The sequence below is a fragment of the Mus pahari genome, chromosome 14 (genome assembly GCF_900095145.1).
Source record: "Mus pahari chromosome 14, PAHARI_EIJ_v1.1, whole genome shotgun sequence".
NCBI lineage: Eukaryota > Metazoa > Chordata > Mammalia > Rodentia > Muridae > Mus > Mus pahari.
In genome coordinates, this window is record NC_034603.1 from 81,964,753 (window position 1) to 81,978,852 (window position 14,100).

The 14,100-nt window shown below is 49.5% G+C and overlaps 1 protein-coding gene across 1 annotated transcript in view; it reads left to right on the forward strand.

Moving 5' to 3' along the window:
• Dnai2 (dynein axonemal intermediate chain 2) overlaps window positions 1–14,100 on the forward strand; it is a 34,093-nt gene that overhangs the window by 19,259 nt on the left and 734 nt on the right. The window contains exons 7-11 of the mRNA XM_021212747.2: window positions 1,231–1,353; window positions 6,679–6,902; window positions 9,331–9,466; window positions 10,333–10,479; window positions 11,813–12,040. Of these exons, the coding sequence (XP_021068406.1) occupies window positions 1,231–1,353; window positions 6,679–6,902; window positions 9,331–9,466; window positions 10,333–10,479; window positions 11,813–12,040 (858 nt within the window). The remainder of the gene's footprint in view (window positions 1–1,230; window positions 1,354–6,678; window positions 6,903–9,330; window positions 9,467–10,332; window positions 10,480–11,812; window positions 12,041–14,100) is intronic.

Below are 14,100 nucleotides of genomic sequence, written 5' to 3' on the forward strand. Positions count from 1 at the left end.
AAGAAAGAAAGAAAGAAAGAAAGAAAGAAAGAAAGAAAGAAAGAAAGAAAGAAAGAAAGACAAAAGAAAACTTATTCTGGGGCAGTGGTGTGTGCTCTATTGCCCATGTGGCCATGTGGGTACCGGGAATCAAATTCAGGTCTTCAGGCTTGGTAGCGAGCACCATTACCTTCTGAGACATCATCCCACTGCCCTAACCTCTCCCCGTGTTAACACATTCCAAAGATTCAATGGCAGTCTCTAAAATGCCTCCTCTGTCCACAACCTCCCAGTCCCTCCCCTGGGCACCAGCTTTCTGTGTCTGCCTGAGTGATGCTCTCTGCATGTTTGAACAAATCTCTCTCTCTCTCTCTCTCTCTCTCTCTCTCTCTCTCTCTCTCTCTCTCCCTCCCTCTCCCTCTCCCAGCTCCGCACACTTTCCCACCTTTCTTGCACCTGCCATGTTCCTTGAACCTATTCAGCAGCTGCTTGAAATTTCATGAAACGCGATTCTGTGCCTGTTGACTGCTTGGTGCAGGCCTGTTATGCTTTATTTCACAAGGGCTTATATCTTGTTAGCATCAGAAAATAAAGAGCAAGAAGTGCATTTGAGCCTAGATCATTATACACTCACACAGGCAAGTCTAAATTATATATTGCTGCTGGTGGAGAGAATGCTAGATCAATGAATACATCTGCTTTTTAATTTTTTTGGAGATTTATTTATTTACTTTATGGGTATGAGTACACTGTTGCTGTCTTCAGACACACCAGGAGAGGGCATCAGATCCCATTACAGAGGATTGTGGACCACCATATGGTTGCTGGGAATTGAACTCAGGACCTCTGGTAGAACAGTCAGTGCTCTTAACCACTGAGCCATCTCTCCAGCCCCCTTAATTTTTTTTTTTTTTTTAAATTTTAAAGATAGGATCTCGTGTAATCCAGGTTAGCCTCAAACTCCTAAACTTTCTGCCTCCTCCTCTGAGTGCTGGGATTTCAGACACACGTTACCATGCCTGGGTCCTGTGTGTAGGTTTTGTCTTGCTGGTTACTATGTAGGGGGAGTCTTTCTTGTAGAAAAATAGCTTCTTGTGCCTGCATCTGACTTGTATACCGTTTGCCTTTGTAAGTCTTAAAAATATGTTTGTTCTCATTTGTTCCCATAACCTTTGAGCCCCTGGATGGTTTGGGGATGGAGGCAGGGCAGCAGTCAGGGTCTTCACAGTCTCAATCGACCTTCCCTGCCAGGTCATGTGGTGGGACATCCGCAAGATCAGCGAGCCCACCGAAGTTGTCATTATGGACATCTCCAGAAAAGAGCAGCTGGAGAACGCCCTGGGCGCCATCTCCTTGGAGTTCGAGTCTACCTTGGTGGGTGTTTTATGTTCTCCCTTCCTCAACCTTGCTGGGGCTATGGACAGCAGGCATGGGCCGGTGTAGAACTCGGGTAGCTTTCTTTACTCCTTGTGAAGGCTTTACCGCGATCCTCCAGCAGGGGGCAGCAGAGCACCTCCAGGAAGACTGCTGTTGCCACCCGCTTGAGGCCCGCCGTTCTGAGCAGAGGGGAGCTTTACAACCAGAGAAGCCCAGTTTTAGGGGAAGATCCCTGCCCAGAACCAATGTCCTCACTGCTTTGGCTTCATTTGAGGCCCTAGGCTGGTCACTTCCCTTCCTCGGGGGGTGGAGAAAGGAAAATAAATGGGTGTTGAGGAAGGAAGGAAGAACAGAGGAATTAGGTGGACAAGCAGAGCACAGACCCTGTTAGAACAAGTCTCAACAGTCAGGGAATGATACAGAAACCCCCCAAAACCAGGAACGCAGGTGCATACCTGTAATCGCAGCACCTCTGAGCTGGAGACAGGAAGACCAGGAGTTTAAAGTCATACATAACAAGTTTGAGGTCCTGTTTTTGTTTGTTTGTTTGTTTGTTTTTCTAAGTCAAAACAAACAAAACAGAAAACAAGAAGCCAGAGAGAGCCTTTGCATTTGCTACACAAACTTGACCTGAGTTTAATTCCTGGATCATGCTATGGAAGGAAACTGACTCCAGGAAATTGTCCTCTGACCTCTACTTATATATATATATATAGTGTGTCATGGACAGACACACACACACACAAAGAGAGAGAGAGAGAGAGAGAGAGAGAGAGAGAGAGAGAGAGAGAGAGAGAGAGAAGGGATTATGATGATCGTGATGATGTTGATAATAAATAAAAATTTAAAAACTCAAAATTGAAGCCAGAAGCAGAAAAATCACTGAAAATTCAAAACGAGCTGAAATCACAGAGAATCCCAGGCCAGCCAGGAGTACATAGCAAGACCATGTCTCAAACATACAAAACCTATAAACCTATAAAAATAAAATAAGCTTGGAGTTTAGCAGAGCAGTCTCAAGAGTGCGTCAGAAGCAGAAAATGGATACTTTCCCCCAAATCAAGGCAAGAAAATCTCTCTGCAGACGGGTCGTGGCTTAGGCTGGTTTCTCCTCTAAATAGCTGAGGCTCAAGCTTGGTGGCCCCACTCCTATGTCCTTGGCCGTGTCACATTATTCGTAGGACCTGGGGAGGCTCTGCCCTCACACCTGCCCCCAGCATCCCCAGCCGTTCACATGCCGGAATGGTAAGCGGGAAGGCAGCCACTTACCCCAAACTCAGGGCCTATCTGGGGGCATTCAAGAAGACATTGTGCCCCGATGTTGCGATTTCTAGGCCACGTGCTAAGTGTAATGTCCCCTCTTCTCCATGATGGTGCATGAGTACACAGCCTTTGCCAGATATCTGTGCTGCCACGCTCCTGTGAGGCCGGGGTTTTATCCCTGCTTCCCTACAAAGGAGAAGAGTCTGGGCGACAGTAAGCTGAGTGCCCTGGCACATGGCAAAGCTGGGACTTGAGCCCCAAGCTCTGATTCTGTGTCTACCCCTTATGTATGAGGTAAGCGGGCAGGGGGTTCGTCCCTGACCATTTACAGGCACTGTGGCTGGATGGCTTGCTTCTCAGGGCCCCCCCAAATTTGTTTTTTTTTTTTACTTCATACCCAACCTTAGTAGCTCAGTTTGTTCTCTCTCTCTCTCTCTCTCTCTCTCTCTCTCTCTCTCTCTCTCTCTCCTCTCTCTCTCCTCTCTGTCTCTCTGTGTGTGTGTCTCTGTGTGTTTCTCTCTTGTTACTGAATACTAAACCTGGGGTCAACCTTTCCACACTAAGCCACACCTCTAGTCTACAAATGTTTGGAAGCTCATAAAATGATCACCTACCCCCTTAACCATTATTATTCATTGATTTTAAAGATGTGTGTGTGTGTGTGTGTGTTCTGCCTGCATTTGTGTGTGCCACATGCAATCCTGGTACCTGGAGAGGTCAGAAGAGAACACCCAGAAACCAGAGTTACAGATGTTTGCGAGTCACCGTGTGGCTGTCAGGAGTCAAACCTAGCTCCTTGACCAGAGCAACAAGTGCCATCTCTGTAGCCCTGCCAAACTGCTTGCTTTTTGTCTGTTTGTCTGAGACAGGGTTTCTCTATGTGGCCCTGGCTGTCTATGTTTCTCTATGTGGCTCGCTCTGTAGACCAGGCTGGCCTCCAACTCACAGAGATCCTCCTGCCTCTGCCTCCCAAGTGCTGGGACTAAAGGTGTGCGCCACCACCATGTGCACCACCACCACCCAGCTTCCCTCTCATCTTTTTATTCTGGACAAGTCCCTTGTATCCCGGGCTGGCCTTGAATTTACTATTTTACCCAAAAACAACCTCAATTTTTTTTTTTGAAAAAAAGATATTACATTTTAAATACTTATTTTTGCTGTGTGTGGTCGGAGACATGCTTGTCAAAGGACAACCTGTGGGAGTCAATTCTCCCCTTCCACTGTGTGAATCTCAGGGATTGATCTCAGGCTGTCGAGCTTGACAGTGGGTCAAGCCTTTACCCACTGAGCCACCTCCCAGACCCATGACCTTGAACTTCTGATCCCCTTGCCCCCACCGCTTTTTGCGTGCCGAGTCTGGGCTAACCACTTTGAAGGGCCAGTTCTGCAGTGCCCTGCCCACTCATAGCATTCTGTAGCCATCCGCACCACCTGGCTCTGGAATTTCCCCATCTTTCAAAGCTCTTTATTAAGACGTGACATTTTATTTACCTTCTGGACCGAATAGAAAGAGCCCGGGAGGGAAGGAGCCCCGCCTCCCGTGTTACTGGTGAATATAATTTTACTTCCTCATAGCTGTGTGGGTTCTGCTGACTCACACTTTGACGGGGTTCTTCCTCAAAGGAATCTGGTCATTCTTATGATTTCCAGAAAAGCTGGGTTTGGTGGCTTATGCCTTAATCTGAGCACTTCAGGCAGAGGCAAGCCTGTGAGTTCAAGGCCAGCCTGGTCTACACAGCAAGTTCCAGGGCAGCCAAGGCTACAGAGTGAGACCCTGTATCAAAAACTAACCAAACCAAACCAACCAACCAACCAACCAAACAAACAAACAAAGCCCCATCAAGCCCCTTTGCCTAGCCCTCATTGTAACTGATTTTTTTTCAAAATGAACCTTACGATTTCCTCCTCAAAAACTAGTTCTCTTGCCAGAACAAACATTATTCAAAATTGAAATACTGTACCTCTGAGAAAAACAGGTCAGTGTCTTTCTCCCTGAGACCTTAGCAATTCTCATCACTCTCTCTACCTCTATGACCTTGCCTCCTCCGGGGACCTCTAAGGAGAAGGGTCATAGAGCAATCGTCTTCCTTCCTGCTTCTCTCCCCCCCTTCCTTCTCTCTCTCTATTCCTTTTTGAAACAGGCCTCAGGTAGCCTGGGGTGTCCCCAAACTTGCTAAGTATTCGAGGGTAACCTTGAACTTCTTTAAAAAAAAAAAAGATTTATTTATAATTATATATAAGTACACTGTAGCTGACTTCAGACGTACCAGAAGAGGGTGTCAGATCTCATTATGGGTGAGTGGGTGGTTGTGACCGAGCCATCATGTGGTTGCTGGGATTTGAACTCAGGACCTTCGGAAGAGCAGTCAGTGCTCTTACCCACTGAGCCATCTTGCCAGCCCCCAACCTTGAACTTCTAATCCTGCCTCCCCCTCCCCTCCTGACAACAGAACTTCAGCAATGCACCGCCATGCCTGTTTGTGTAGGCTTTGAACCCCGGTTTCCATGTCAGCTAGACAAACACCCTACGAACTGAGCTGTGGTCCTGCCCCTTCCTTATTTTGTTTTCACACTCTTATTTTTTTTAATAATTTATCTTTGTGTGTGCATATGTGTGTGTGCACATGTGTGTGTGCATAGATACATGTGTATGAGCATGCATGTGTGTGTACATGTGGATGTGTGTGCATGCACACAAGCATGCATGAGTATGTACACGTGTGTATATGTATGTGCCTGCATGTGCATGCGTGCATGTGGTGCGTGTGTGTGTGTGTGTGTGTGTGTGTGTGTGTGTGTGTGTGTGTGTGTAATGAACCTGTGGAGGTCTCGGAGAGAACCTAGCTTGCAGGAGCTGACTCTCTCCTTCCTCCTGGCTTCTGGGTACCAAGCTCAGGTTGTCAGTTTTGGTAGCAAGTGCTGTCAGGTCTCCGGCCTTGCCACAGATGCTCACAGGAAAGTTTCCAGGCTAGGCAGCAGGAGGAAGCACAACTGTAGTTTCCAGACCTGGGGGAGACAACTTGTGTCACTGACCACCAGGTGGTTTCCCGAGTGCTGGCTGGTCACCTGTTCTAAGTTCACGGTGAAAGCTTGAGCCAATTTCATTCTCTTGCTAGATATAGTTTCTGCATATAGTTTCAGGGAAACACTGTGTCCACTTTGGGCCTTGTTTATTCTATGTATAAACAAATATTCAAAATCCTTATGACAGGATTACCAGGGCTAGAGTGGTGGCTCAGTGTTTAAAGCACTCGCTATCCTTTAACTCCGGTGCTGTGGGAGAATGGAGACAAGGGGAGGATGGGGGCTTGCTGGCGGCCAGCCTATCCGAAAAGCAAGAATCCAAGTTTAGTGAGGGACCCTGATTCAAAGGAATGAGGCAGAGTGATAGCGGGAGACACCCAGTTTCTTCTGACTTCTGTGCACAAATGCATACACACACATACAGAGACACACACACAAACACACACTGCATACACAAACATGGACACACACACCATACACACAAACTACATATACACACTGCATATATACACTATACACACACTGCATGCACACACATGGACATACACACAAACACACACTGTACATATAAACTGTATACACATACATGGACACACTAAACACACACATAGACACCCACACACAAACACACACACACTGCATACACACATACTACATACACACACTGCACACACACACACATACACACACACACGGACATACACACAAACACACACTGTACATATAAACCACATACACATACACATGGACACACCAAACACACACACACACACACACACACACACACACACATACACTGCATAGTGTATATAGTAACACCTGTAGTAGGGCCCCTTGATGACCCTCTGGGACTCAGGAAAGCCAAGAATACCTTTATAAAGTGTGCCAGCCCCAGGAAAATTCCCAGTGAGGCTATGGAGTGGGGCAGGACTCAGGCTGGACACAGCTGGAGCAGAGGTTCCCAGGCCGCCTGCTGGTCACGTGGGTCCAGCCTAGAGATGATATCTCATGGACCTTCTGTCTTCCTCTCCATAGCCAACCAAGTTCATGGTGGGCACCGAACAGGGCATCGTCATCTCCTGCAACCGCAAGGCCAAGACGCCAGCTGAGAAGATCGTTTGCACCTTTTATGGCCACCATGGCCCCATCTATGCCCTCCAGAGAAACCCCTTCTACCCAAAGAACTTTCTGACTGTTGGCGACTGGACAGCCCGCATCTGGTCTGAGGACAGTCGGGAGTCATCGATCATGTGGACCAAGTAAGGGGGGAGGGCTGCCGAGGAGTAGAGGGTACGCAGGGGCCCCGCTTCAGAGATTTGGCTTAGCAGGGCTCTACATAAGGCATGGTGGCTCATAGCTGTAATCTCAGCATTCTGGAGGCCCAGACAGGAGGATTGCAAGTCTGAAGCATCCTAAACTACATGGAAAAACCTTGTCTTGCCACTGGGTGGCGGTGGCGCACGCCTTTAATCCTAGCACGTAGGAGGCAGAAGCAGAGGCAGGCAGATCTCAGAGTTCAAGGCCAGCTTGCACTACAGATTGATGGCCACTACAGGATGGCCGGGGACACACAGAGAAACCTTGACTCAGAAAGGCAAAAAATAAATAAGTAAATAAACACACACACACACAAATATATATGTATACATATACATACACACACACACTCCTCTGGGCTTAGAAGTATGTGCTACCATGCCTGGTTAACAATATAAATTCTTTTTTTCTTTTTGGACACAGGATCTTACTAGGTAGACCTAATTGGCCTAGAGCTCTCTATGTAGACCAGGCTAGCCTCAGACTCACAGAGATCTGCCTATCTGTGCTGGTTGCTGTTTTTGTCAGTTTGACCCAGGCTAGAGTTACCTGAGTGGAAGAACCTTGATGGAGAAAATGCCTCCTCCATTAGATTGCCTGTACACAAACCTGTAGGACTGTATGCAAATCTTGATTAATGATTGGGACGGGAAGGGCCAGTCTCCTGAAGGCAGTGTCGCCCCTGGCCCGGTAGTCCTGAGCTATATGGAAAGACAGCAGGCTGAGCAAGCCATGAGGGGGAAGCCAATGAGCATCATTCCTCCGTGGCCTCTGCTTCAGTTCCTGTCTCCTGGCGTCTTCCTTGGGATCCTGCCATGACTTTCCTGGATGATGGGCTGGCTGGCTGTCACCTGGAAGTGTAGGGCGAAATTAACCCTTTCCTCCCTCCCCCAAGTTGCTTTCGATCGACGGTGTTCTTGGTCACAGTCAGAGAAGCCCTCAGACTCTGCCTCTGCCTACCAAGTGCTGAGATTTAAAGCCTGTGCCGTCACACCCAGCCAACAACAAGGAAGAATTTTTTTTTTAGTATAAATATGCCCCCTGCAATATTATGCCCCATGGAATATAGGCAACACTAAAGATTCTGCCCGGCCTTCCAAACTCTCCAGAGTCAGATGGGCCTGCTAGCCATGCCCTTAGTCCCAGTGTTCAGGAGTTAGGGGCAGGCAGAGCTACACAGTGGGACCCAATCTTTGAAAAAAAAAAAAATCGGATCAAATCAAATCTCCAGGTTTTTTTTTCTTTCTACTGTGGCCCAGCTGTTCATACGCTTTAGAAGCAAAGGAGACCTGAAATTTTAGTTCAGCTTCAGCTGTACCTCTAGGGAGAAGAATGGGCTTGGGAGGAGAGAGAGAGAGAGAGAGAGAGAGAGAGAGAGAGAGAGAGAGAGAGATATTAAAAAATATTTCACCTACTTTCGACCAACCTTGAGGAATGAATCTACCTCTCTCCCAGACAGGGTTTCTCTTTGTAGCCCTGGCTAGCCTTGAGCTAAATCTATAGACCAGGCTGGCCTCAAACTCTCAGCAATCTGCCTGCCTCTGCCTCCCAAGTGCTTGGCTTAGAGGCGTGCATCGCCCTGCCTGGTGAGGGATGACTTTCTGTTTGGGTTGGTAAGATGCCTCAGTGGGAGAAGGCGCTTGGTGCCTGGTGAGACAATCTGTGTTCGATCCCCAGAACTCTCTTGGGAGAAGGAGAGAACTGACACACCTCCATGTGTGTGCTGTGGCATGCATGCACCCTCCCCCCCCACACACACATAAAAATGTGTCTTAAAAATTATTGGGGCTGGTGAGATGGCTCAGCGGGTAAGAGCACCTGACTGCTCTTCCAAAGGTCCTGAGTTCAAATCCCAGAAACCACATGGTGGCTCACAACCATCTGTAACGGGATCTGACTCCCTCTTCTGGAGTGTCTGAAGACAGCTACTGTGTACTTACATATAATAAATAAATAAATCTTTTTAAAAAATTATTAAACCAAGTTGTCTACCAAACAAACCTTTGGAAATCCAAAGGAAGGCAAACCTCCATCTCAGAAAAAAAAAGAAGAATTTCTGGGCGTGTCCTTCCTGGGACCCGACAGTGGATCCCACCCAGTTCCATCAGGTCTGATACTGTGGGAAATAGCAATGCCCAGCCCATGGGGAGAGCCACACCCCCAGATCCCTGTTAAGTTCAGCCTGGAAACCATTGGTAAGTGAGGGTGATGAGCAAACTAGCACTCAGACCCGAGAAAGCTTCCTACCCTGAAAGACTCAGAGACCGGCCCCTGGCCCCTAGGAGAGCCTTGGTGAGAGGAGCCGTGGTGGGCCCTCAAGCCTTCTCCCTCCACCCCAGGATCCCCAATTCACCACCCTGGCTCCTACAGGTACCACATGGCTTACCTCTCCGATGGAGCCTGGAGTCCTGTGAGACCCGCTGTTTTCTTCACCACCAAGATGGATGGGACCCTGGACATCTGGGACTTGGTGTTCAAGCAGTGTGACCCTGCCCTCAGCCTAAAGGTCACATGTGTGGTCCCCCCCCTCCCCGTACCTGTACACCCTGGCCCTTATGATCTGTGGTCCTTCCTGGATGGGCCCAGGTGTGTGTGTGTGTGTCCCTGCTGCTTTTGGCTCTTAATATGTGCACCTGAATGGGGCCTCTCTGCATTTCTGGCCAGCTGTGCTCTGGCCCCTGGAGCATGGGTTTCTGCAGAAGGACCCGGGGACTTGCAGCTATGATGACCATAAGATTCACCATAGGGAGTGTAAACAGAGGGGAAGGGCTGGGGGTTCCAGGCAGTGGTAGAGTTCTGGCTTAGCTTTCAAGTCTGAGCTCCACACCCAGCACCACAAGAAACAAGTTTTCTCAGCTGGCAGGACACTTTGCCTAGCATGCACAAGGTCCCGGGTCCTAGCACCACAACTATATACACCAGGCGTGGTGCTGCAGCAGCAGGGTCAGAAGTTCAAGGTCAGCCCTGTCTAGGTAGTAAGTTCAAGATCAACCTGGGCTACATGAGACCCAGACCCAAACAACAGCAAAACAGGAGGGAATTTAAGAGAAGTAAACATTCTCTCCCCTCTCCAACTGTATAGCTCTCAGATCCCTATATTCAAGTTCTCCGTGGCTACCCCATCAGCGGACATTAGCAAACTGTAGCTGAGAAAGGCTGGCTGGGGACAAGAGAGACCAGGGAGTCAGAGATCCGTAAGATGATGCAGCTAGGTCAACCTTAGGACTAGGGACAAGGGTGACCTTCATCCACCGTGGAAGGGTGTGTCACCGGGGGGTGGGGGTGGGGTGTTCCAAGAGGGCCAGATAATAGGATATGTGTGACTCCAGTTTTCTTCCCCTCTCTACCTGGTTCTGCTGGCTCCTTCAACAGGTGTGTGATGACCCGCTCTTCTGCCTCCGGGTTCAGGACAACGGATGTCTCATTGCCTGTGGCTCCGAGCTGGGGACGACCACTCTGCTGGAAGTCTCCAGCAGTCTCTCCACTCTGCAGAGGAATGAGAAGAACATAGCTTCTTCTGTGAGTGCTAGGGACAGGCCTACTATGTACACGACCTGACCCGCCCGGCTGATCACATAGAGACCGAGTTAGGGAAAATGGGTTGCCGTTACAGGGGAGGGCAGCGTGGGGTCCCCAAGCTGTCAGATCTGCCCTTGCTCGCTTGCTTGCATCCAGTAGTGCTGGCATGGTCGGCTCAGCACGCCCAGGCTGTAAATCAGTGTGATGGAGTAAAAAAGTGAGACGTTTTGGCAACAGAGCCTCTCAGTTGAAAGACGCCCATAGAGAAGTTACATGGAAGTGATAAGAGGGGCACTGAGAGCCACCACTACCCCTCTCCCCACCCTGGACCACAGTCCCCAGCAGCACGGGGGTGGGGGTGGGGGAGGTGGGGACACTGGCACTGAAGTTCCTAGTACTGAGGGTGGGATAGCTTCCTGGCTGTTCCTGAGGCTGGGGCCTCACAACCGAGCTGGGTCCAGGACCACCACATTGTCTTAACCCCAGAGGGCATTCTCCCTGTAGCCTGTGTCCGGGGCTCCTCGGAACGGAGCTACTCAGCGGTCCTGCTCCAGGTTGACCTCCGTGAAGGCACAGTCAGTGATCACCTTGGATTTCAGATTCCCAGCCTTTGCCTGGAGCGCACTGGGTTGTTGGCTTGTGCCACCACACCCGATTCACATTTGGGGATCTCTGCTAGGCAGGCACTCCAACAGCTGGCCCGGATCTCTAGCCCTGCGTGCAAGTGTGTATCTGTTTGCTTTGAGGAGGATCTTGCTTTGCAGTCTTGGTCTGTCCCATGTGGAACAGATTGGCCTTGAAATCGCAAGAGATCCACCAATCTCCGCCTTCTTGAGTACCGGACTTGAAGGTCTCATGCCACCATATCTGGCTTAGATGTCTTCTCCTTCCCCCATGCATGGCAACGTATTTCAGCTAGGCTCATTTGCATACAAATGCCTGAAGGCAAATGTCAAAAGTTTGCATCATTGGAGATTTACTCTCAGAGATAAATTTACTTTGGATGTGCGAGTATGTGCTGACTTCCTTTTAATTTCATAGAAAATTGTTTAATACACAATGAATCTCTCTCATCTTTGGCATAGATTCTCCTAGACGGGTATTGCTAAGTAGTCCAGGCTGGCCTCAAACTTGCAACAATCCTTCCTGCCTCAGCCTCCTGAGCACTGGGATCATAAGTATGTACCCGCACTCCTGGTTTAGCCCTCCTCTCTTGATACGATCCCCAACAGACCTGCCAGAGACACATGTCCATAGAAGCCCAGGCCATGCTGGGGTTTCTGGCTATGCCCCACTTCCCTTGTCACCACCAGCTTGTCCCTGTCTGCTCCAGATATTTGAACGTGAGACCCGGCGGGAAAAGATCCTGGAGGCCAGGCACCGTGAGATGCGGCTGAAGGAGAAAGGCAAGACAGAGGGCAAAGAGGATGACCAGAAGGAGGAGGAGGCAGCCCTGGACCTCGACGAGCTAGTCAGCAAAGCAGAGGAGGAGTTCTTCGAAGTCATCTTCTCAGAGCTGAAGAGGAAGGAGGCAGAGGCCTTGAAGAAGAAACCGAAGCCTGTAAGGACCTCGGCAGGGGCATGGGGACTGGAGTCTGGGAGGCACCCATGAGGCTTGAGTTCTGCCCAACTTCTGACCTCCTGGGTAACCTTGAGCCAATAGTTTTCTGGGATGGATCTTGACTGGCCACTGATAAGAGGAAAGACTCATTCCTATCTCCTGAGGAAATTTGTCTCCCACGAGGCATCAGGTTCCTTAAGGGCCTAAGCTCTATGCCTCGTGGTATGTTCCTCCCCACCATGGTAGGCCCATCTTCAACATGCATGGAGCCTACCCCCTTCCCCAGAGTCAGGGCTCTGAGGTTCTGTGAGTAAGAGCCTTGAGGCCCATGGGAGGAAAGGGCTCAGCCAGGTATCAGGAATGTGGCCTCTGACTGCTCCTCTGCCCCTGGCCCCGGTTCACAAGCATGTTCTACCTGGGACAAGCATTTTCTACCTGTGCCATCCTGCCTCTCACTCTTCATCTCAGCTCCTCAGCTGCCACCTGGAAAGTGAAGCACAGGCTGTAAAGATGGTGCCCGGTTCCCTTCTGGGGACACAGAGAAAAAAGTATCTTCCCCACCTGCAACATTGTTCTTAGGGGGTCCAGTCAGGGGAACCATGAAGCAGGCTATGTTCTTCTGTCATGGGGTCCAAGGCCAGAATGAAAGTGTGGGACCCTTGTTTAAAAAGCATTTAGAGGAGGGGGTGGAGAGATAGCTCGGAGGTTAGAGCGCTGGCTGCTCTCCTAGAGGACCCCAGACAACTTCGATAGCTCTACTCAAGTTCCAGGGGATCCAATGCTTTCTTTAGGCCTCTGTGAGCACCAGGCACGCATATGGTATTCTGACACATATGCAAGCAAAACACACATACATACTTCAAACAAACAAACAAATAGAAAGGATTTAACGGAGTCAACAAGACAGCTTACTGCATAAAGGCACTTACTACCAAGCCCGATAGGCTGAGTTTAATTCCTGGGGACCCACGTGGTGGAGGAAGAAGAAAGCCAACTCCCGCGGGTTGTGTTCTGACCACCACCGGATGCTATGAGGCTCAGGTCCTGTGTATCGATCACATATGGGCACATGCGCGCATGTGCGCACACACGCACAATAAATGAATACATTCAAGAACTATTTAGAGGGGTTTGGGATATAGTTCCGCTGGTAGACTGCTTGCTGCTTGTCTTGCATTCATAAAGCCTAGGTTTCATCTTCAATATCAAACTGTGAACCAGGTGGGCTCATGCGCACCTGTCATAGACCCAGGCAGAAGGGGTGATGTATACATGAGGAAGTGTCAGATTCCCCTCTGGAGGATGGAGTTAGTTGTGTTTCTGAGCCATCTAACATGGGTGCTAGGACCAGAATACAGACTCTACACAAGGACAGTGAGTGAGTGATTTAACCACCAGCGCTCCAGGCCTTCCCCGCCCACTTCTGCCTAGTGATACTCTGTTTCCCTTAAGTTGCTTGAGGACAGGGAGTGATTTTGTGATGTAATTTGTATTTGGGGAGCACTTGACCGGAGAGCCACTTTGGTGAGGGGGAAGGGTAGCCCCCATTCATAGCACAGGCTAGATTAGAGTTCTGATGTCTGGCCTGAATTCCCCAGGCTTTTTCCATCTGTCACTCCCAACCCAGCAGTCCTGCAGAAGGCAAAGATTAAAGTACCATGTGGCCGACAGGCACGCGCTCACTCCAGTGTCCTAAACCATGAAGTCCTCCCCTTGCAAAATCTAAATGTTCTAGATGAAGCTGAGCTGCAGAAACTATTCAAGTTCACAGACTCCGTCCCTCTCCTGTCCACCCCATACCTTCTCCTCTCTTATTCCTTGCAGTTAGCCTGAAATTTGAGGGTGGGGGTGGGGGGGTGGGGGGTGGGGGGAGGATCACAGAACATTACTCCAAAGCCAGAAAGAGTAATCTGTGCTATAATAACCTAAGCACTGTATAGCACCTGGGCAGAAAAGTCTAGAATTTGAGGCCAGCCTCTGTTATAGTGCAAGAGTCAGTCTCATAGGAAGGAAAGAAATGGAAAGATGAGGAGAGAGGGAGGGAGGGAGGGAGGGAAGGA